The sequence below is a fragment of the Pelodiscus sinensis genome, chromosome 3 (genome assembly GCF_052426305.1).
Source record: "Pelodiscus sinensis isolate ZL-2025 chromosome 3, ASM5242630v1, whole genome shotgun sequence".
Lineage (NCBI taxonomy): Eukaryota > Metazoa > Chordata > Testudines > Trionychidae > Pelodiscus > Pelodiscus sinensis.
This window is the reverse complement of record NC_143054.1, coordinates 150,090,877-150,115,973: the sequence shown is the minus strand read 5'-3', so window position 1 is coordinate 150,115,973 and position 25,097 is coordinate 150,090,877. Positions and strand designations below refer to the sequence as shown.

Genomic DNA, 25,097 nt, shown 5'->3' with positions numbered 1-25,097 from the left:
TCCCCCATGTCCTGGCTGCCTAAATCTAATCCAAAAAGGCCACTATAGCTGTTCTGCTTCATCAGCACATATAAACGGGCAAAGAACCTGAATTACTTCTCTCCAAGATAACCCCCCTCTGGTGACAGTGCTGTAGGAATCAAAGCAGAAACTTTACTGTGAGGGCAAAGCAGCAGCCATTAGGGGAGTGATGTAGCATTCAGTACTGCTGAAAGATGCTGAGTGAGTGAGTGAGTATTTATTTTTCCACAGAGATTAAGGCTATGACACTGTCTCCTTTCAGTTTCTTGACAAGTGCTTTCACTAGGGGAAACAAGAACTCACTCTATGATGAAGGGCTTAATGCTTATGTTGCTCTGTGCCAAATAGTCATCAGTTGATTTAATATTGAAGATTTATGAACATTTTCATTATCCCTTCTTCCATTCCAGTGCTACTAGCCTACAGTGACTGCTTTAAAAACACTTTTCCCCATACCACAAAGACTATTAATTGAGTTCACGCTGCTACTACCTGTACATTAATCTCAAGCCAAAAGTCATATTAGGTCATTAAAAAAGACTGCAAGACATTTTATTAAAATTCCATGCTGCACATAAACATACAAATGATGAGAAAAGCAAGACTTGGAACCATGCATGTGTATTCTTCTAGAATATCCTTTGACAAGTTTGCAATGAGCTAGAAAAATAGGCTGTTGAAATCACAGTTTTAAAGGTAAGACTGAAATGTAAGTGCAAGAGCAAATTGAAAAAGAATGAATAAAATTCACTTGTACTTCAAAACAAGGTACAAAATATGTCACACAGCTTTATAGCTTAGAAAAGCTTCAGTGTAGTAAGTTAGAAGTTCAGATAAAACATGTAACCTCAAATACTCTGAATGCCAGTAAAACCACATTGTCATTATTAAGCTGAAACAAAATTAAAATAGGGTACTGTAGAGAAAAATAATATTTTTCAGAATCGAGTATTCTAATGACACCAACATACAACTTTTTGTTATTACTTCATTAATGAGGAAGCAGTTGTATAAGCTTTATGCTTAGTCACAACATTCAAGGCAGCAATTCCATATTGCTTTAGAACTAAAATTCTCTTAATCATAATTGCTTAAAATTTGACACTAACAAACCATGATCTTTTCCCATTCCTCACCCTTGTACCTAACACTTTGTCCCCTCCTCCCAAAAAAGCCCATCTTATTCCAAACCTGATACATACACAAAACACTACTGTTGTGGGCTGAAATTAATCCTTATGTTTCACTGCAGGGAACCCTCTCCATCAGTGTTCTAATTTTTTCCATCCAAGTGTGGAATAAGTTGTGCTGCCTGCACAAGGCACGTGCAGATGTGTACCACTGCTAGAAACACATGCTGCCAGTGGTGGGCACTCTGCTAATCAGCTGGGTGGAATCTGAATCTCTCCTGAGTGGTTGCTCAAGCACTCAGCTTAGAGGAAACGCTGCACTCCAGAACTCAGTCAGGTCATCGTCTCCGGTACTATTCTTCAGACAGAAAGAGGAATACTTTTGAGTACTGTAATAAAAATAAAATGCAAACTAGGAAAATTTAGCAACTGTTTTGTTTGTTTGGTGTTGAGGACAAAAAATAACCAAAGAAAAAGGGGGAGGTATATGACCTCAGTCTTGCAATAGGCTCCACACACATCTGTGGCAAACTCAGCCAGTTTCAATGGAGCCCTTTCAATTGCACCAGGACATTCCAGGGCTCATTGCCAGACCAAAGGTTTAATTTATTCTTTAATCATTTTGTAGCTTATTTCATTGTGTATTGCAAAAATTCCACATTTATAAAAAGTCATGTTCTCTTCCTCCCACTTTTCTTCCTCCTGGCATAAGAAAGGTCAGACAACAGATCAATACATTATTCAGTGTTTATGCACTTGCTTGCTTGGGGAAACTTTTCCATCTGACAAACATAAAAGTACTGACTGTTAATTTACTGTAAACAAAAAACAGCCACATGTACCCCCTTTCTGCCTTGCACCTTTTGATTCTAGGATTCACACCTGACCTGTGCAAAGTGAGTAGTAATGCTAACACTCTGCACATGTAAACGTGACTATGAACCTGAAAGACCATGGAAAATCCGACTCCAACTCTGGGGACTGACTTCTCTTTAACTGCTAAATACTTATTAAAAATCTGGGACCCCTGCTTTTCATAAGGTTAAAGCTTTATCCTTATGTATCTAGTATGTTAAGAGGTTTACTAGAGTCTTCTGAATTATCTTGAGTACAATTGGAATTAACCTGAATGCTGTGTGCTAGCCAGAAAGTATGGAATGGAGGAAAAAAGTTAAAGTAATATTGCTCCTGTGATTTAAAAAAAAAACCACTATAACTTGTCTGAAGATATCTCATGGGTTGGGGGTTTCTGCTTTTTTGATTTAACCTAAGAAATATTTAATATTTATAACTTGTTTTGTACTGTCCTCTTGTCCTTTCAAAAATAACTAGTCAGCTGTTCTGGCCGAGTACTTGCCCACTACACAGTAAGAAAAGCTTCCTCGGCAGGACTGTATTTTCTTCAAATTACTGCTGGCATTGCCATCTGCTTCTGTACTCATTTCATCACTGGCTTATTCACATTGTTCCAAAAGTCAAAGTGCCCTAGTAAGATTCTAGTAAGTACTATTTTTGTCTGCTTTTATTACTTCTCCACCTCATCTTAGAGCAGTGGTCCCCAACCTTTTGAGGTTGTCGGGCGCCAGGGGGCGTGGCCGTTCGCCCGCCGGGCGCCAGGGGGCAGGGACACTTGCGCACCCGGGGGCAGCCCCCCCCATAGCCGCTTGCCTGGGGCCGGGGGCCCCCCCATAGCCACGCGCCCGGGGAGCCGGCCCCCCCCCGCAAACACCCCGCAAGTGCCACGCGCCCGGGGCCGGCGCTTCCCCCTCCCTCCTGCAAGCGCCGCACGTCCGGGGCCGGCACTTCCCCCTGCCCCCTGCAAGCGCCATACGCCCGGGGCCGGGGCCGGTGCTCCCCCCTCACAAGTGCCGCGCGCCTGGGGCCGGCACTCCCGCAAGCGCCGCGCGCCCGGGGCCGACGCTCCCCGCAAGCGCCACGCCATGTGCCTGGCACCAGGCCAGCCCCGAGCACCTGGCGGGTGCATGCAAGTGCCCCCGTGGGCGCCATGGCGCCCGCAGGCACCGTGTTGGGGACCACGGTCTTAGAGAATGAGAAGGAGGACAAAAGGAACCAAATGCCCCATATAGCTGGGTTTGTTTTTTAAACTTTAAAAAGCATGGCATACTCTGTACATATTAGATTTTCAGAGCCGCTCACCTCCCATTTGTGCACCTAAATGAACTGCTAAACTTGCAATTACCCAGCACCCAGTAACTTCTAGAAGAATTCAGTGAGAATCCCTGGGTGCTGACCACTTTGAAAATCTGATCACTTCAGAAATGTAACTACTTCCATTAGGTCTCTAAGGGTGTGTCTACACTGCACCCATTGCTCGAAATAAGCTACGCAATTTGAGCTATGCAAATTGCGTAGCTTATTTTGAGTTAATTTCAAAATAGTACTCTTTCAAAATTAAATTTGAAATAAGCTATTCTGTGGAACGAGGTTTACAGGGACATCGGAATAGTGAGCCCGTTATATTTCAAAATAACAGGCTTGCTAAAAAGATGTGGAATAGCTATTTTGGGATACTGGAAGTATCATGAAATGGCACTGCAGTGTAGATATACTCTAAGAAGAAGCTGAGTAGGGCTATGTGTAGACTACAGAGTTTTGTCGGAAAAACGGCCGTTTTTCTGACACAACTTGAGTTATGTCCATACTGCAAGCACGTTCTTTCAACAGATTTTTGCGCAATTTATAATCCTCATTCTATGAGGAAAAGCCTTTCTGCAAAAGAGCTCTTTCAGAAAAAGGCATGTGTGGATGGGGAGGGAGGAGTTTTTTCGGAAGAAGAGGGAAAAGGAAAAAGCACAGGTGCCCTGGTAGTCATTCTATCCATAGCAATCACTGCTTACATGAGAGATAGCGTCCAGACTGCCTGGATGCTCTCTTTCGAAAAAGCGCATCACTTTTTCGATGTGTTTTACAGTGTGGATGCTCTCTTGTGCAAGAAGTTTTTTTGGAAGATCTCTTCCGAAAAAAGCTTTTTGCACAAGAAACTTGTGTCTAGATGTAGCCGAGGTGTGAAAATCCTGCCAATCATCCTTAGTACTAGTTGAATTCATCAGTAAAAGGACACCATGAGGGAGGAGAAGATGGACAAACTTGATTTTCAGATATTTGTTTAACAACAATTATTATTGCTGCATTTAACTCAAACAAGAATTTCTTCATCCAAATCTTTGCAAAGGTTAACATAATGTATATAAAGAACCTTCTCTAAGTTGTGATGTACGATCTTAATATAAGACATGAAAGCATCGCCTCCTTAAACTGTTTAACCTCAGAGACAAATGATTCGAAGTTGCACAAAACATAGACAGAAAAGTACACTTTCAAGGAAGCCTGCTCATTTTGACATTGCCTTGTATATCTGAAAATGTACCAACATTTTGACTTGTATTACAGCAAATGCTAGTGTTTACAAAACAACGCTCCCCAGGTCTTGTGCTTTAACACTGTAGTCTGCAAAGTTTAAAAGCTCGTGACAAAGTTTTAAAAAATTGAGAAATTTTAAAAATTCATTGTTGGTCAGTTATTAAAAAAAAACCAACAGAAACCTCGACCGGTTCTCTGCATCTCTAATAAGACAGCAGTGCTTTCAAGAAGACACTTGCATATACTCACACCTTAAACTTTTTCATAGGCATGCACAGAATAAGATTGGTGGGGTGCATCTAATGTGCCATATAGTACTACCATAAATGCTTGGAAATAGTACAAATTGGTTAGAAAATTAAAATTCTGTCAGTTTTGCATATCTGTTGTATACTGAGGTAATAGACACTATAAAAAGTCACATCCACCTCTGCACTACTATTTTTATTGCTGAATAAAATTAATACTGACTTGATGTTTAAACCTACTGCACACCAGCACATTAACACTAATGACAAACATGATTTCATCATCACTCCTAATACTACCAATGTAGCACAATATTCAAAGCCAATTAAATAGGTTAGAAAAAATTATTTATATTTTAAAAAACACCACATTAATTCCCTCCTCTTCGATGGAGGGGAAGAAACCCTGGTGAAGGTAACTTAGTTTTTCATAGATGCCACTTAATGAATTTAAAAAAATAATACTGCCATCATTCTAGAATTTCTAGGTGACACTTTAAATAAATCCACAAGTTCTTAATAAATAGTCCTGTTTTTTTTTTTTTTTTTTTTTTACCCCCTTCCTTCCAATGGACCGTAGGGTAACATGCAGTGAGAAGCACCATGGAAGCCCTCCCTGTGGCCTATGGCTTTTTGTTAGATGCGTAGTTGATAGCCCACTTCATTCAACGTAGTGAGATCACCCACTTTCTTGTCCATCACTGCAGGCCTGCAATCAAAAAGAGAGGAGGTGGTCAGCATCTCTCACAGAGATTTGCAATTTAAAACACTACTGCTAAAAGAAAGAAACGAATGGGCCAAAGTCTCTTGTCACTTAATCCAAGGTAAAAATGAACTAAACAGGAAGCAGCCATGTTATCAGTTGAACATTGTAAGGGCAGGAAGATCAGAGCTGCATGCAGAGTCAGGGAACAGTGGGTAAGCCATTAAAACAGCAAAAGTATTCTCAGAAATGCAGGATTTATTTAGAAAAAGTGAGAGAAAGAGAGAGTTAAAAAACCTCTTCTAGCATTTTTCCTTTTTTTCCCAGTGAATATTTATTTAGCCTGTTCTATTTGGATCAAAAATTCTGGGAGCTGTTTTTGGTGGGTGTATCATTTACTACTTAGACTTTTTTTCCTGCAACACTGTCTCTACCACATTTGAGAACAACTTATACCTCCAGATCAGCGGCACAGCCATGGGTACACGCATGGCATCACAATATGCTAACATCTTTATGGCTGACCTAGAACAACGTTTCCTCAACTCCCGTCCCCTCCAACCCCTTCTCTACTTACGCTACATCGATGACATTTTTATGATCTGGACGCATGGACAAGAAACACTGGAGATATTCCACAGAGATTTTAACAACCTACACCCCACCATCATCCTCAGCCTGGACCATTCTACACGAGAGGTCCACTTCCTGGACACCACAGTACAAATCAACAATGGAAAATTAGACACCACTCTCTACAGAAAACCCACTGACTCATACAGTTACCTACATGCTTCCAGCTCCCATCCAGAACACACCATACGATCTATCGTCTACAGCCAAGTCCTTCGATACAACCGCATCCGCTCTAATCCCACTGACAGAGACCAGAAGCTTCAGGATCTCTACCAAGCATTTATAAATCTCAACTACCCACCCGGAGAAATAAAAAAGCAAATTGAAAGAGCCAGACGAATACCTAGAAATCATCTACTTCAAGACAGACCCAAGAAAACCAACAATAGAACACCACTTGTCATCACCTACAATCCCCAACTTAAACCTGTCCAACACATTATCAATAAACTACAGCCTATACTGGAACAGGATACCATACTCCAAGAGGCTCTGGGAGACAGACCCATAGTCTCCTATAGACAACCACCTAACCTCAAGATGATTCTTACCAACAACCACAGGACATACCACACTAATACCAACCCTGGTACCTTCCCTTGCAACAAACCCTGTTGCCAGCTTTGTCCGCATATTCATTCTGCTGATACCATTATTGGACCTAACCAAGTGAGTTATAAGATCAAGAACACATATTCCTGCGCATCCAGAAATATAATTTATGCTATCATGTGCCGAAAGTGTCCGTCTGCTATGTACATTGGACAAACATCTCAGACACTTCGCCAAAGGATTAATGCCCACAAAACAGACATCAGACAGACAAGATCACAAAGAAAAAACTATTTCTTGCCATTTCAACCAGAAAGGACACTGTCTCAACTACTTCACCACCTGTGTTCTTCTACAAAGACCTTTTACATCTGCACTTGAAAGGGAATCCTCTGAACTGTCATTCATGTTAAAATTCGACACTCTCCGGGGGGGGGGGGCGGATTGAACAAAGACCCCAACTATCTTACCCATTACCAGGATAGCTTCCCCAATTATCACCTCTAATACCATTAGCTCACAGACATCTAACTTTCCCCACCTCTAATTTCATTAACTCACAGATACTTACCTTCCTTCCTCCCCTCCCCCCCCCCCGCATCCCCCTTCTGTCCTGAAATGTGATTTGTCCTTTTCATATGTGTTCATTTTTTTAATTGTATCCTTTGGTATATATGGTTGTGACTATTTTCTTCCATGAGGAAGTGAGTCTGGCCCAGGAAAGCTCATCATCTAATAAACCATCTTGTTAGTCTTTAAAGTGCTACATAGTCCTGCATTTTACTTCTACCACATTGTTTGGACAAAACTTTCCAAATGAGTTGTAACTGGAGCAGTTTTTGTTTTTGTTTTACTGTTAGCTGAATGTATAGCTTCTGCTCTGGTTCAGTGAATTGCACCCTTTAAGGAGAGGGCAGAAAAGAATATATTTCTACTATGAATTCACATAGTTTTTGAGATTTGGGAATATTATTGTGAGTAGCTAGTGCTCCTCTGACTATTCACAAGCTTTTTGTTCACTGATTTGGTTCTACAACTTGTTCTATAAATACTTCCATCCTCTTCTGAACTGTTACCATGTGTCCTATCTAGTGTCCTAGTTAGCTTCTGAACACTTTTCAGAAAGGAAAGTGTCTTAACTATAGGCCCAGTCACCTGTGAGAGGGGATTAAGCCTGAGAAGATTTCTGCAAGGCTTTTGTTGAGGTTTTTCACATATTCCATCCGAGGGGGTGGCGGTTGGCCTTCCAAAGGAAAGGTCATCGCTCCATCTCCCTGAGCCTGTACAGCCACAAGAAACCAAGCCAAGGCCAACACCCTGGCTCTGTTGCCTCAGCCTTAAAGGAGGAATCCTACCAGTTGGTTCAGCAAAGCCTGAAGTTGTATTAACTGTCCTCTGCAAGTCTGATGTAGATGGGATGAGTCCCTGGGGCCTGCCCACATCTTCCCAACTTGACTGCTCCCACCAGTCCCCCTGTCTGTGAATCCCAGTACCTGCAACATGCATTGCATCACGTGGGGTGGGGCGGAGGAACATTGATATGGAAACACCAGAGCCTCCTTTATTTTCTCCATGGTGGGGGAAGTGACTTGCATAGAGGGTCTCCTCCATGTGGATTATTATGGGGGATAGAATCAAGCCTTTTGATTGTGCTATTTAAATCCTATATGAGCAGTTCCAATCTTCCTAGCTGAGATTGTCCATCAGACTGCATTGACTGTTGGAACTGTGACTAAAATGGTAGCCTCAGCCACTTATCAGCTCCTCAGTTCATACAGACTGTGAAACATCTTCAGGCAGCGGCGGATTTGGGACAGGGCGAGCAGGGCGGCTGTCCCGGGCCCCGCGCTTGCAGGAGCCATGGCGCATGCGCCGTGTCAAAGGGGGGGGCACGAAATTGTGCTGCCTGGGGCCCCGCGGCACTCTCATCCGCTCCTGTCTTCAGGTATTATTAAATGCTGCTTTAAGTCTCTGTGTAGATCCTAATGAAGTACATCAATCTCTAGCCTTCCAGAGAAGCACTAAAACCACTCGTTAGATACTGCATAGAAAACGGTAAAGTCAGTCTCACTAGAAATGCACATTACTACACTCACACACAACATGCATTTCACAGAATAGCAGCTAAAATGACATATTTTGTAGGCTGACATTTGGCAGCACAGCTGCGGCTGTTGATATTACATCCAGTCCCTAACACTTCATGGCTGTGTCTAGATTGGCATGATTTTCCGGAAATGCTTTTAACGGAAAAGTTTTCCATTAAAAGCATTTTCGGAACAGAGCGTCTAGATTGGCACGGATACTTTTCTGTAAAAGCACTTTTTGCAGAAAAGCGTCCGTGCCAATCTAGACGCACTTTTGCGCAAAAAAGCCCTGATCGCCATTTTTGTGATCGGGGCTTTTTTGCGGAAAACAAATCTGAGCTGTCTACACTGGCCCTTTTGCGCAAAAGCTTTGCACAAAAGGGACTTTTGCCTAAACGGGAGCAGAATAGTATTTCCACAAGAAGCACTGATTTCTTACAGTAGGAAGTCAGTGCTTTTGCGGAAATTCAAGCGGCCAATGTAGACAGCTGGCAAGTTTTTCTGGAAAAGCGGCTGATTTTCTGGAAAAACTGGCCAGTCTAGACACAGCCCATGAGATTCAAAATGAAACAAGCTTTCCAGTTTCATGAAGTTCAATCACAATGCCCAACCCCGCTGCTTAGAGTTTAGCAGAAAGAACAGAATCAACCAAAGGGCCCATTGTGTGCTACGGCAGCCCTTTGCAATTTAGAGGGCTTATGGGGAGTGTTTGGTTTTTTCGCTTTACCCTTTTAAATTTTCCCAAAGAGATAACAACATGTAGCTTTTTATTTAAATATATAATTAAATAATATGTATCACCCTGCGGCTTTCAAGTGAACGGGGCCTTGAGTCTCTTCTGAGCATTACGCTGGGAGGACGCCAGTGAAAATAAGAGGGGAGGGGACTCAGACTATGCTGGCCTGGTCCTGCAAACAGTGCCTGGCATAGTGCTCAGCATCCACAGGAGCAAGCTGTTGACCCAGTAGTCCCTGCAGGATTAAATTCTAATTCAAACGCAACTAATAATTAATCTCAATACTCATTTGAGTGCATTTCTGTGGAAAGCTAAATGCCTGGTGAGATTCTTCCCCCTGATTCGATCCAGATGGGTTGTCTAATTAGAAGTTTTCATGGATTAGTCTATCCCTGTTGTGGTTCACTTGTAACTACAGTAAATGCACAGAATTAACTCAAGATTATCTTTGGAAAGCCTGGATTAGCATTCTTCTCTCTCTATTACTAGGAAAATGCAAAACTCATTAACCCGTAATGAGCAATGGAAGGAACTGAAGCTGTTCTATTTGGATGCATTTACACGGGGCTGGAGATACCCTATGGGTGTAAAAGGCTGGAACCTAACAACATAATAGGAGACAACATTTCAGACCACTCCATCCACTGCATCCACAGCACCGCACACCCAATGGGGGCTTATTAAGCACTGGCATGCCTGGTGGGGGAGATACGGGGCAGCTCTACCAGGGGTGCAAGTAAACTCACAAAAATCAAGATTAATGAATGTGCATTGTGTGCACTTGCAAGGGGCCAGTTAGGTTTCACCCAGCCACTTTGCTGTCAGAACAACTGCTGGGCCAAATTTGACGAGTGGTGTTCCCTCGTGCCACATGGGGTCAAAGCACCACTCAGGTTTCATGCATGCCCCAGCAGGGTCCAGATCCCACTGGTGCTGCCACTGGATTCACTGCATTGGACCCAATGCAACCCCGCTGGCCAAGAGCCCAAAAGTAGGAGTGAGGTCTAGGGTACTACTCCCATGGCTAGTGGGGCCAGAGCTCTGGGAGAGACTGGAATGGGAGCAACCACATGCAGGTAGAGCACTCTCATCCCTGTAGAGCTGGCAGCAATCCCAGTCCCTCTCATGCCCCTTCCACCAACCCTGCGTCTATTGAATCATGGGGTGACACTGCCTCGGGGGCGCATATAATCCACCTAGAAAAGGAAAGTCACAAATCAGCTCTTGAGCTCAGGAAAACACTTTTGTGAAAACATTTCAACTTCAGTACATTGTCTCCTCCCAGGAAGGGCCTATATAATCTTACTGTCGACAACAAGCAGCCTGTAATAACAGCTTGCCATCAGCAGGTGAACACACTCCAGCAAATGCCACGTATCTTATTCAGCCTCTGCCAGCTTCACCCAGGATGGGTATTGTGGGAAGGGCCTCTCGGCTCTCTAACTGGCTATAATTAGAGCATACAAATAAGAGATTCATAAAGAGAAAAGATGCACAACACTCATATACACTCCTTAGCTGTTCATTGTTTGGTTTGGAATACGGATGCCTGAACATTTTTTTTTTGTTAGCTGAGTAATTTGAAGGCATCTCAAAACAGCTAGGTTCTTCCAATTTCCAGCAAACAAGGGTGGGGAGTGCATAGGTTCCGTTATGTATTTCCTTCCCTGCATTAGCTAACTTTTGGAAACCTTTTAACCTTGCAAGACTAGCATATGCTCAATCAATCCTCCCAGTCACTTACTTAGGCCTTGTCTACACTAAAAAGAAGATCACTGCTGCCCACGATCAATCTTCCAGAGTTCAGTTTAGCATGTCTACTTAAGACCTACTAAATTGAACTCGGTGGGTGCCTTTGCGAGGAGTAAGGGAACCCAATGGGAGCATTTTCTCCATCAGCCTCCCACTGTGGGGACACCACCGAGTTCAGCTTAAGGTAAGCAGAGTCCAGCTACATAGCTGGAGTTGCATACTTTAAGCTGAGCTGCTGGGTTTAGTTTAGACCTGGCCTAAGTGCCACTAAACACACCTCTTTGCCCATTCGCTTCCCCACCAAGTCTGAGGGTATGTCTAAACTACATGGCTTCGTCGACGGAGCCATGTAGATTTGTTTGTTCGGCAAAGGGAAATGAAGCCGTGATTTAAATAATCGCGGCTTCATTTAAATTTAAATGGCTGCCGCGCTGAGCCGACAAACAGCTGATCAGCTGTTTGTCGGCTCAGCGTGCTAGTCTGGACGCTCTCCTGCCGACATGAAAGCCCTTTATCGACCTCCCCGGTAAACCTCATCCTACGAGGCATAACGGGGAGGTCAATAAAGGGCTGTCAGGTCGGCGCGGGAGTGTCCAGACTAGCACGCTGAGCTGACAAACAGCTGTTTTTCAGCTCAGTGCGGCAGCCATTTAAATTTAAATTAAGCTGCGATTATTTAAATTGCGGCTTCATTTCCCTTTGCTGATCAGCCTAATCTACATGGGTCCATCGATGGAGCCATGTTGTTTAGACACACCCTGATAGCTCCACCTGTACTAGACAGGAGCAAACAGTTGTTTAGCCAGAGTGGGGCAAAGGCTCAGAAAGCCAGGGAATACTGGAATTGGAAGGAACCGTCTCCCAACAAGAGGCTGCCTACAATCATAGACCCGTCTGCAGGGCAGTTCCATATGGCTTGGCTGAAAAGAGAGGCGTGTGGCCACTGGCCGGTGCCCAAGCTGCTGATTGCAAGTTAGTGTGTTTTTGAAACAAGGGACAGATTCTGCTCATTCACCTCAGCATTTACAGCTGTAACTCCGCTGGCTTAGTCACGCTTCATTTACCCTGCGTAAACGACAGTAGGTCATGCTCCACGGGCCAGCGCGTTAAATATATTTTGCTGCCCTAGGACATAGCTAGTCTCCAGTAGGATAGCAGATGAGGCGATTTTAAAAATTCCATTAGATGCCTAGCTGCGTCTTTAGGCACCAAAATACCTTTGAAAGTCTGGCCCTTGGTGACTATAGTGAACCACATTCTAGTGTGAAGAGGCTGTAGAAATTATGCTCCTTTTATTCTGATGTGCCGTCATTTAACACCAGCTTTTTTAATCTGTACCTAAACCAGGCACCTCAATCCATATCCAGGCACTTTTATTAGAGGCATGATTTCCAAAGGAGCAGTTGCAACTCCCCTACAGGTCATAGAATCATAGAATAACAGGACTGGAAGGGACCTTGAGAGGCCACCGAGTCCAGCCCCCCGCCCTCAAGGCAGGACCAAGCTCCGTCTACACCATCCCTGACAGATGTCTATCTAACCTGTTCTTAAATATCTCCAGAGGGAGATTCCACCACCTCCCTTGGCAATTTATTCCAATATTTGACCACCCTGACAGTTAGGAATTTTTTCCTAATGTCCAATCTAAACCTCCCCTGCTGCACTTTAAGCCCATTACTCCTTGTCCTGTCCTCAGTAACCAAGAGGAACAAATTTTCTCCTTCCTCCTTGTGACACCCTTTTAGATATTTGAAAACCACTATCATGACCCCCTTAATCTTCTTTTTTCCAAACTAAACAAGCCCAGTTCATGAAGCCTGGCTTCATAGGTCATGTTCTCTAGATCTTTAATCATTCTTGTCGCTCTTCTCTGTACCCTTTCCAATTTCTCCACATCTTTCTTGAAATGTGGCGCCCAGAACTGGACACAGTACTCCAGCTGAGGCCTAACTAGTGCAGAGTAGAGCGGCAGAATGACTTCACGAGTTTTGCTTACAACACACCTGTTGATACAATCTAGAATCATATTTGCTTTTTTTGCAACAGCATCACACTGTTGACTCATATTCAACTTGTGGTCCACTATGACCCCTAGATCCCTAGGTCAGTGAGCAGCAGTGAGTACTGTGCACCTCTGAAAAGCAGGACTCTTTGTTAGATGCTTGAATATGGATTTAGACATCCAAGTTTAAAATTCTAAGCCTAAGTCTCGTTCTCTGATGGTGGCCAGTTAGTCTCACAGCTTAGTCTTTGTGAAAGACTGCACACAGATTGAAGAAGGCCACTTTGTGCACACATATAGTTCTTGTGGTGTTCCTCATAGAGTAGGTCTGATTAATCTACGTTCCAGGCTGAATGGCAGACCTGACATTACACCTTAGTGGTACAGGATGTCCCCACTCTACGACCAAGATATGTTCCAAAAAACGTGGACATGTAGCGAAACGACATAAAGCAGGCATTTTTTTTTCCTGCAGCAGACTTCCGTTTGTGCTAATTGGTCTTTTGGGGGGGAGGGGTGCAATGTAGAAGCAGGGAACAGGAGGACTTAAAACACAACAGTTCCTACAAGCGTCAACAACTTTAGTGTGAGGTGACATATGCCAGGACAACGGATAGCCCGGGAGCCCTGCATGGCAGCTGCAGGCTACTGGTGGACTTCGGGTCAATGAGCAAACATCCAGAGTTACTATGTAAGTAATCATTTGGCAACTTTGACTTCTCCTCTTCTCTCCCTCCCAGGGAGTCTAAGTCTGGTCTGCTTGAGGAGAAAGGAGTGGCCTGAAATCTCTACAGCACTACATGCTGCATCCCCAGCCCCCAGGCAGGGTTGAGGGGGAGAGCATGGCTCAGAAAGCAGTCTTACAGTTATCTTTCCAAGCTCCTGTGCCGAGGACATCCTTCCCTAGCTGGATGCAGAAATTCAGATCCCCTTCTTTATGCCACTAGCCTAGCAGGAGCAGCCTAGCCTAGTCTCATGCAAGGAGACTCAATTCCCCGCTCCAATCAGATCTGCTGCCTAGATACAAGTCATCACTATACAGTTAAAGTCTTTCTTTTATGATAACTCTATTTAATATAATTAGAAATGGAGCACAAAACCACCAGGCAAGCGTAGGGTCCAAGGTAGGTGTGTGTGTTTCACATGGAAATGCAGACCATGGACTCTCCACATGGCCCCAGCGGGTCAAAGCTAAACTACTTTTATTTTGCTTGTCCTTTCATAATAAAAAAGCAGTAAGGAGCAGGTTGCTGTGCAGCTGATGCTTGCTCAGCAGTTGGCTCTCAGAAACCCTGAGGCTTCTTTGTAAAACCAGCGGCATTGACACTTCTCTCCAAAATGAACATCTGTGCCATTTGAACAATTCTGGTAGCAGCGTTAGAAACCCAGAAATGGAAATATCCTTCGAGGTGCGCAGGGCAAGGGAAAGTGCCTGGAGTGGCAGGGCCTAGAACTACTATAATTATCCAGACACTAAAGGAGGATTGGAGCCCTGCTAATAGACCCAAAACATAATGAATATGAATTCACATGTAAAATGTAAACCTGCTATTAAATCGTCAGCTGCTCTATGCATTAAAGTATATTTAGTAAGTCAGCCTAACTTCTTTAGCTGCTAACAAAGAATTATACCAAAGGCCCTCTGGGAACTTACTGAAAAAGTGATCATTATAAATGCTGAATAATTTGTGGCCACATAAGTCCTTCCTTGTTGTGATTCTGCTGCACAGCATGGACTTGCAGAATTTCACTTCATCCTGGCTAGCATCCTCTTACTCCAGACCCACAGACCCTTACCACTTAAATTTAGTGACACTTTCCATTAGCTGCTAGCAGTACAGAGCCTCTGATACATAGTCTTGATTTTATCTTATAGAGAGCTGTGCCACATACAACTAGCCAGGATTTCACAAGGTAGTTAAAGGAAAAGTGCAACGACTAACTGTAAGCTTTGAGATCGTGAATTACTTTACTAAGAACAACCCCTGATACAAAGTATTTGTCTAACTTTGAGGGCAATGAGAGTGAAAGGAAAGTCTCTGCTCATTTCACTCTCTCCGCAATATGGCGTGTTCTCTCCACGAGAGCTGCCATGTAACCCAGTGGCTAGTCTTCGCCCACATAGCAGGGCAGAGAATTGAGGTCCGGTCTGAATGAACCCAAGAGCAGGAACTCTCCATGCCGCTGGCGTATATGTTCTGTTGTTTTTATTATACACCCTTTTGGTGACTATAACATCTCTCCCATCCCACTCATCTCCAGAGAGGGAGCCACACCAAAATTAACGAATACTTAACAATGGGATTCCTCTTCCAACATGCACAGCAGACACGCAGCATCACCCCAAACCTACAAATCCTCCCTCCCCCCCACCCCAGCAGCTCTGTTATTAACAGACCTTAGGAAATTGAGTAAAGAGTATGCACAGTACCACCCCTATGTTAGCACCAACAGCTAGAGCCAGAGTTAACTGGAAAACGCGGAGCAGATACAAACAGGGAAACTGCCATGGTGGATGAATCCCAACTCCAAATCTATGGTGTAGCTTTAACTGTGTCCTTACCCTGAATTTCCGACCCACCAATGAATGGGGCATCAGCTGAAAAAGAACACATGAGCGGTAGGAATGCAGAAATACTCACGACTTGTCTCTTCTGCACACACGTCTCTGAGGACTGCCTTGCCTTCGGCGAGGGGACAGTGACTTGCCCCGTGATCTCTCTTTGATTGGAGAATGGGCACTTGCTGGTTTCAGAATCTGGAAAGAGGTGGGGAAGAGAGGCAGTGAATAAAGATATCTAGTCATCATTATCTAAAAATTTAAAGATCCCGTGATAGCACTGGAGACACAGAGTGTAAGTCCGTTAAAGTCAGCTGGATTCTCAGCAACCCGTCCCTTGACCATTCAGACATCTGGGAAGAGTTTCTGTAGGGTGATTGTTTTCATCAGCATTACGTTCACACCAGTTTTTATTCTAAGGATCTGATCTTTTAGAGATAGCATATGCATTATTACAACCAATGAATAGCCCCAGGTAAGTCCAGGGGTGAAATCCTGATCCCCCTGCAAAAAATCAATGGGAATTTTGCCATTGATTTCAATGTGACTTTGATTTCACTGAATGAGATTACTCACATGTGCAAGATATGCATGTGCTGAAGTCTTCACAGGACCAGGGCCTTGAAATTGCAACATTCTCAAGATAAGGACTTTGTCTTTTCCATCTTCTGCACGAGGCTGGGCCCAACGTGTATACATAGTAAAAATAATCTTTACTTGCCTACTTGATTAGAATGCACTTCAGATACCAGCATTCTGTCTGGTACTAAACAGGTAACAGAAGGCTGAAATCATTCTAATTCCATATGCAATTAAATGTATTACACTAAAATTAGAATATAACTTAAGCCTAAAGCTTTCATACCATTGTAGAGCTTGATTTTTCTCTCATTTAGCTTCATTTTTACATTAATTCTACCAACTCCTCATTTACCCCAGGATGATAGAGAGAGGAATTAGACCCATTATTCTCTGTCTAAAAAACCCATAAGGATTAGACAGCTTTTAAAAATTGGGCAAAATATAGTGGGCCACAGTTCCTCAGCGGGCATAATCAGAGTCGTTCCATTGTGGCAATTTACACCAGCTGAGTGTCCAGCCCTCAGTTCCTTTGGTGAAAGGGTGAAAGAACAACAATGCAAATGCTGTTCCATTTCTCCCTGTGGCACACTGAGCCATCACAGTGGGACTGCCTTCCGTGCAGCAGTTCATCTCGTCCCAGGTTGGAAGATGAACACTAGAAAGCTTTGGGGTGTGTTATAGGAGCACAGGATGACCCTTGTTTTCCACATCTGGAGACCATGGGGAACGCTCTTCTCAGTTACATCAGTGTAGATCCAGAAGAGTCAGTGAGTTCCTCCAAATTTACATCTGTGGAACTGAGCAGCATATGGCTCCCTAGTAGGTTTGGTCCAGCATGGAAATCAATCTGGTGTTTCTTCCTGCATTTGGGTCTGATGGACACTAGGCAAATGACTCATTGTCAACAATGTTTATCATCCATCCACCTTCTCGACAACCTTCTGTTTAACACATAAGTTGGAGTTGATGGAAACAAATCTTTTCCTCGCCATCACAGGAAGTATATGAAAAACCACAGTCTGTCGATAGAGGGAGGGAAAACAGTGGGGCCTCAACTACAATTTTCTCAACGATCTGAGAAAACCCACTGGCAACATTTCCCTTGTGGATTTGGACTTTTGTTGGTGCACAGCATAGGCCACCAGAGTGTGGAAGAGCAGGGTGCTGCAGGTTGCTGCGGGTCCACTGGCAAAGCTGTACAGGGGAGCTTTTGTGTCACCTGAAAATTGTTGACACCCACACAGGTAGCCCCTTACTTGTATAACCTCTACATCGCTCAAGTTAAAACCTCCAGAAACATAGCTGTGGCCTAATTGTTACGAATTCTCCCCCTTTGTTACATAAAGGAGCTTCATTGGAATTTTTCAGCAGTTACATGTTTGCACATGGTGGGAGCTGCCCCCCCCCCCATACTGCTGCCTCTATTCACAGGCAGCAGTGGTGGGGGAGGGGCAGGTGGCTCCATGGGACCTGGTACCTATGCATACCCACTCCTGCCTCTCCTTTCCGCCCCCCCATGCTGCTGCCCCTAATACGGAGTCAGCAGCGTGGATGGAGGGGGCTGCGGGTAACTGCACCCAGGCTCATCAGTTTCACATCCCTAAGAGCTGCAAATGAAAAACACTATGCAGAAGCTTACTATTAGGCCAGCAACGTGCATGGAGTGAGAGCCCCACGTATCAATCTGCATTCTTCCCTGAACAGGGAATGTGCTCTGTCACACGGGTCTTGCTCCAAATCTTGCAACTTCTTTTTGCTTTCTCCCTTTCAGTACCCTTCTGGCATGCAGGCACATTTGAGACCTTACATGTCGTGGAGGAATCCTGCTTGGTCCTTACTTATGGAAGGAGTCCCCCAGACTCCAATGTGCAATATCTGACAATATCCCCTGAGGTTAAAAGGCCTAATCCAAATAATCTGCCAAAGGCTAATAGGCTTTGGGAAACCAAGAGATCTTTGTAAGCTGCCCTGACAGGCCAATCAGCTACAATGGGTCTGGACTGCAATGCAGAACTTTGCAGTGTTGCTGTGGGACAGAGCACCCTGGTGCTTCCCGAGTTTTTGACCAATAACACAAGCCAAGCAATGGGCTTCAAACTAGCCAGACCATCTAAGAAGCTAACAATGGGTGAAATTCCAAAGAATGATACACGGCATGAATCAGTTCCATTGCCTGCAGGTCAGACAAGTCAGATACTATCTGACTTACTATTAGAATACTACCACTGGAAGGGACCTCAAGAGGTCATCAAGTCCAGTCCCCTGCCCTCATAGCAGGACCCAGCATCATCTAGAACCCTCCCTGATAGATGTTTGTCTAACCTGCTCTTAAATATCTCCAGAGATGGAGATTCCACAACCTCCCTAGGCAACTTATTCCTGTGTTTAACCACCCTGACAGGAAGTTTTTCCTAATGTCCAACCTAAACCTCCCTTGCTGCAATTTAAGCGCATTGTTTCTTGTCCTATCATCAGAGGCCAAGGAGACAATTTTTCTCCTTCCTACTTGTGACACCCTTTTAGATACCTGAAAACTGCTATCATGTCCCCTCTCAGTTTTCTTTTTGCTAAACAAAACAAGCCCAGTTCTTTCATTCTTCACTCATAGGTCATGTTCTCTAGACTTGTAATCATTCTTGTTGCTCTTCTCTGGACCTTCTCCAATTTCTCCACATCTTTCTTGAAATGTGGTGCCCAGAACTGGACACAATACTTCAACTGAGGCCTGATCAGTGCAGAGCAGAGCGGAAGGATGACTTCTTGTGTCTTGCTCACAACACTCCTGTTCATGCATCCCAAAATCATATTTTTTTTTTACTCATATTTAGCTTGTGGTTCACTATGACCACTAGATCCCTTTTTGCAGTACTCCTCCCTAGACAATCGCATCCCATCATGTATGTGTGAAACGGATTGTTCCTTCCTAAGGGGAGTACTTCGCATTTATCCTTATTAAACTTCTTCCTGTTGACCTCAGACCGTATCTCCAGTTTGTCCAGATCATTTTGAGTTTTGACCCTATCCTTCAAAGCACCCTCCCAGTTTGGTATCATCTGCAAACTTAATAAGTGTACTTTCTATGCCTTCATGTAAATCACTGATGAAGATATTGAACAGAACTGGTCCCAAAACAGACCCCCTGCGGAATCCCACTTATGCCCTTCCAGTAGGATTGTGAACTGTTAATAACTACTCTCTGAGAACAGTTATCCAGCCAGTTATGTACCCACCTTATAACAGCCACATCTAAGTTGTATTTGCCTGATTTATTGATAAGATCATGTGAGACTGTATCAAATGCTTTACTCAAGTCTAGGTAACCCACGTCCACCACTTTTCCCTTACCCACAAACTCGTTATACTATCAAAGAAAGCTATCAGATTGGTTTGACATGATTTGTTCTTTACAAATCCATGCTGGCTGCTATCTATCACCCTATTACCTTCCAGATGTTTGTAGATGAATTCCTTAATTACTTGCTCCATTATTTTTCCTGGCACAGAATTTAAACTGACTGGTCTGTAGTTTCTTGGATTGTTCTTATTTCCCTTTTTATAGATGGGCACTATATTTGCCCTTTTCCAGTCTTGTGGAATCTCTCACATCTTCCATGATTTTTCAAAGATGATAGCTAAAGGCTCAGATAGCTCCTCTATCAGCGCCTTGAGTATTCTAGGATGCATTTCATTGGGCCCTGGTGACTTGCAGACATCTATCTTTTCTAAGTGAATTTTAACTTTCTTTTTTTTAGTTTATCTTCTAAATCTACCCTCTTCCCACTAGCATTCACTATGTTAGTGTTAGGCATCCCTTCATCAGACTTCTAGGTGAAGACCAAAACAAAGAAGTCATTAAGCATCTCTGCCATTTCCAAATTTCTGGTTACTGTTTCTCTATGCTCACTGAGCAATGGGCCCTCCCTGTTCTTAGTCTTCCTCTTGCTTCTAATATAGTTATAGAAAGTTTTCTTGTTTCCCTTTATGTCTGTAGCTAGTTGGAGCTTGTTTTGTGCCTTTGCCTTTCTAATTTTGCCCCTGCATTCCTTTATTGTTTGCTTATATTTATCCTTTGTAATTTGTCCTAGTTTCCACTTTTTATATGACTCCTTTTTGAGTTGTAGATCATGCAAGATCTCCTGGTTAAGCCAAGGAGATCTTTTGCCATACTTTCTATCTTTCCTACACAGCAGAATAGCTTGCTTTTGGGCCCTTAATAATAGCCCTTTAAAAAACTGCCAACTCTCTTCCCCTTAGTTGTTTTTCCCCTTAGTCTTGCTTCCCATGGGACCTTACCTACCAGCTCTCTGAGCTTACCAAAATCTGCCTTCCCGAAATCCATTGTCTCTATTTTGCTGTTCTCCCTTCTACCATTCCTTAGAATCATGAACTCTATGATTTCATGATCACTTTCACCAAAGCTGCCTTCCACTTTCAATTCTCAACCAGCTTCCTCCATATTTGTTAAAATCAAATCTAGAACAGCTTCCCCCCAGTAGTTTTTTCAAACTTCTGAAATAAAAAGTTGTCCCCGATCAGGGTTGCCAACCCACAGAAATTTCACTTACAGACAAATTTACGGACAGACAAATTTTTTAACTAACATAATTTTTATACTATATTAAGACGACATAAATGGCCAAAAGTGAAAAGTAATTGTTGTCATTCATACATCACAAGAACAATGTATATAGATTTTGACATTGTAAACTTTAACGGTAAACAATATTAAATTACATAAATTGCCGATGTGCTGACGCTAATTCGGCGGGATAATGTAAATTATAACATCACATGGATCACGTGATTCATGTCACGTCACCTCAACTATTGATCTAAATAAACAACTAAAATGTTCAATTTCCTCTGCTCCACAGTAAAATGGCTGAAGCAGCACAGAAGAAATAATTGCTGTTTTTTGAAATTTTATAGCACTTTTTTTTTTACGGACTTTATGGACATGTCCAATTTCGGCTAATTTTTTACAGACTGTCCATAAATTTACTGATGGTTGGCAACCCTGTCTCCAATGAAGTCCAAGAACTCATTGGATAGTCTGGGCCCTGCTCAGTTAGTTTCCCAATAGATGTCTGGATAGTTGAAGTCCCCTATCACCACCAAATCTTGCGCTTTGGATGATTTTGTTAGTTGTTTAAAAAAGCTTCATCCACCTTGTCTACCTCGGTAGGTGGCCTGTAGTAGACCCCAACATGATATCACCCTTGCTTTTTTACCCCCTTTTAACCTAACCCAGAGACTCTCAACATATCTGGTTCCTACATACATCTCCACCTCAGTCCAAGTGTATACATTTTTAATATACAAGGCAACACCTCCTCCCTTTTTTTCCTGCCTATCCTTCCTGAGTAAGCTGTACCCTTCTATACCAGTATTCCAATCGTGTGTATTATCCCACCAAGACTCTGTGATACCAACAATGTCATAGTTGTATTTATTTATTAGCACTTCCACTTCTTCCTGCTTATTACCCATACTTCTTGCATTTGTATATAGGCATCTAAGATACTGATTTGACCTTGGCTCCCAGTTCTGCCTTGTCCCTCCTTTTTCTCTGCTATTATAGCCCACCTTCCCTCCCATTTCCAACCCATCTCCTAGGTCTCCACGTTCTTCACTTACCTGTGGCTTTTGGTCACCTGCCCCCATTAAACTAGTTTAAAGCCTCCTCACTAAGTTAGCCAATCTGCATCCAAATACGGTCTTCCCCTTCCTCAAAAGGTGAACTCCATCTCTACTTACACTCAGGAAGGCAGGGCCTCTCCCTCCACTGCCTTCTTGGATTCCTAACTGCTCTGCACAGCTCACTGACATTACTTTGAGGTGAGCAATCTGGGTTACAAAAGTACTTGAGAACAGAAAACAGGGTGAAGAGAGTCACGTCAGACTCACACTACCTCCCGCACATGTGTACATCGGCAGGAGAGGGGCTGTAGCAGCAATACTAGGAAGTCTCCGTTAGGCAGATTTACTACCCATTTTCCACTTGCTATTCAGAGCCTGACACAAACTGGCGCAGGCTCCTGAACACCATGTCACAGGCATTCTCGGCCAGACATGAGGAGAGGGGAATCAGAAGTGGCATCTGAAGTAATTTACAAAGGATGCCGCATAGCTCTTTGAAAAGGGAAGCAGCCCTGCACTTCCTGAGTGCACCTGCTTTACCCTAATTGCCGACAGATGGCTGTAAAGACATCAAAGCCAACGGCACTGCCACTGCAACTGGCTCATCCCCCTCAGCTGTCACTGAAGCACCCTCAGGAACTCCAGCCAGAAAGGGACTCATATGCTCAGCTCTTTGGCAACTGCAGACCTTTGTCTGCAAGTGTCCTCTAAGCTTTTCTATCTGATTCGCCAGCTGGGAAGTGCCACAAGTCTAAGGGACTAAACAATACCAAAGAAAAGTTATCATGCCGCTGATCCTGACCCAGAGCACCAATTCTGCTGCCATCAGTGACCAGTGGGACAGCACTTGCAATGAAGGGCTAAGCCCGTTCCAGTCATCTGGGGAGGAGAAATTGTTTACAAGGACAGTGTGTGCTCGTGGACCCTGAAGACATAGGGTACTGCACATGTAACTCCTCCTCAGACTTAACTTCAGCTCTCTCATTGGATACCCAAGATAGGGCAGCAACTGGCAGGCTTTCCTATGCCACAGGAGGCCCTGGCTGACATACTTCCTTGGCCTCGTTAGGCACATGAGGGCCTACATCAGGGCTGGGGAACCTCAGGCCCAGGGGAGTCCGGGCTTACTCCAGGAATGGAGCACACAAAATCTGCTAGCCTGGCCCCCATTAGGCTCTGGGGTGTGAGGGGAATGTGAGGAGTGTCGGTCTTCTTAGGGACCACATCAGTGAGGGTTCCCCAGCCCTGTGCTATATTAACCCAGCAACTCAGAGGTAATAACAGAACTGCCTGACACCGCACTCTCACCATGTCCCTTCCATAATGAAATTCCCCACCTTCCAAAGCCCAGCAGGGCTCACACCCTTGGCAGGGGAGAGCAGGCTGGAAGGCAGTCATGACTCTGGCGACACAAAGGGGTGGGAATATAACCCTACTTCTGCCTCTGACGAGTCCTCAGTGGGGGAAGAGCTGGCATAGCTGGCTCCTACACTTCCCTCCCACTGCTCCTACTGCAGAAGAGAGGGCATCGCCAGAGTAGGCTGCCAATGGTTATACTCAGCTGCCTTGGAGCTGCTGTAAAATGCAACATGGCTGAGCAGCCAATCAAGTAGCCATAACAGGTTCCCTGGCAGTATGGGACCATCACTGTGCTGTCCCAAGCAGGAAGCTGATGCAGCAGAGAGTCCAGGCCAATAACTGGAGCATGCCCATGGCTTCCCAGACTCCTGTCCCCCACACCAGAGATTCACTAGCTCTGCTCAGTGATTTTCTTCTGAGCTCAAGACTCAGCAAGCTATTTGTTAACAGTGCACTGCTTGGGTTACAGAGGCAAGAGGCTGGCAAACATGGGCCACTTATAACTAGGAGAAGTTCTAGTCCACTAGTGTCAGATGAGAAGGGAGAGATCCTACAAATAATGTTCCAGAATAGGCCTTGGAAACATGCACCATGCAGTTCAGGAGAAACAGAAAAGGACAGAGTAGATGGACTTACCAACATACCTGGTCTGACTTTAATCTCACACTGGTTTTACTCTGGTTTGACTTCATTAACATCAACTGAATTATTCCCAATGTACTCCAGTGTAAAGGAGATCAGACCTAAACTCCCAGGGGCTTATGGAAATCGTGTCATACACTTACCTTCATTCTCATATCTCTGGCATATTTCTCCAACTCCTTCCTTATGTCTGTCCTCATCATCTTGGCTACATTGAGGACCAGCTGCTTCCACTCAATGGGCTGAAAGCTGTGTGGCTCATGCGGGACGTATAATCCAATTTTTACTTTTTTGACTGAATGTAAATACTTTTTATAGGAATCCTCAAATTCAAAGACCAGATCAGTCAGAGTTCGATACATCAGAGGTTTGTCCATCAGATCAGATCGTCTGCTCATGCCCAGTGAGCCATACCGACCATTGCAGTAAAGCCCAAGCACCACATGATGAAAATAATTTCCTGAGAAGTGGGTTTTAAAGCTGATTGGGAATCGTTCCACAGAAGGCTGCCCATTGGTCAGGTATCTGATACAGACTGTGTCAAGGCAGTTTGGGGTAAAGCTTGCAAAACAAATCTTGTTTTAATTCTAAGGCCAGTCCCCTTAGCCTGTCTACCCTAGGGGCTGAGATTCCATTACAGTGCCTCTGCAAGGGAGGTGCTAGAATACCCATTGCACTGACTGGTGGTGAGACATAGAAAGCATGAGGCCATGCATCAAGTCAGTAGCAGAGGCAGGAAGGGCCTGACTCCTAGGGCCCTGACCGTGCCTGGATGAAAAGCAAGGCTATATCAGGATAAAAGAAAACTAGCACATCTCTAATCCCAATGCAGAGTTCCTCAGTTTAGCATTCCCAAGAACCTTCCTCTGGTTCCATTTTGGAGGTGGCTGCTGCTCAGAGTTTTGAGAGGTGGTTTTCTGTATATCCGCAGCCTTCAGGTACTATGAAAGATCCTACTTCATGGATCTCTTTTTTATATTCCTTTACCTTTCTTCTGACAACCTGTGCCATGGGACTGTTTTGTCATCAGAGAGCCCATTAAATTCATGAACCAAGAACAGCTAGA

General features: G+C 44.0%; 1 protein-coding gene across 1 annotated transcript in view; it reads right to left on the bottom strand.

The window, feature by feature from the left end:
* Nucleotides 1-538: 538 nt before the first annotated feature.
* The window catches only part of VASH2 (vasohibin 2), a 98,625-nt gene continuing 74,066 nt past the window's right edge, over nucleotides 539-25,097 (bottom strand). The window contains exons 6-8 of the mRNA XM_014575269.4: nucleotides 24,175-24,556; nucleotides 15,891-16,006; nucleotides 539-5,489 (exon numbers count right to left, since the gene is read on the bottom strand). Of these exons, the coding sequence (XP_014430755.1) occupies nucleotides 5,417-5,489; nucleotides 15,891-16,006; nucleotides 24,175-24,556 (571 nt within the window). The 3' untranslated portion in view covers nucleotides 539-5,416. The remainder of the gene's footprint in view (nucleotides 5,490-15,890; nucleotides 16,007-24,174; nucleotides 24,557-25,097) is intronic.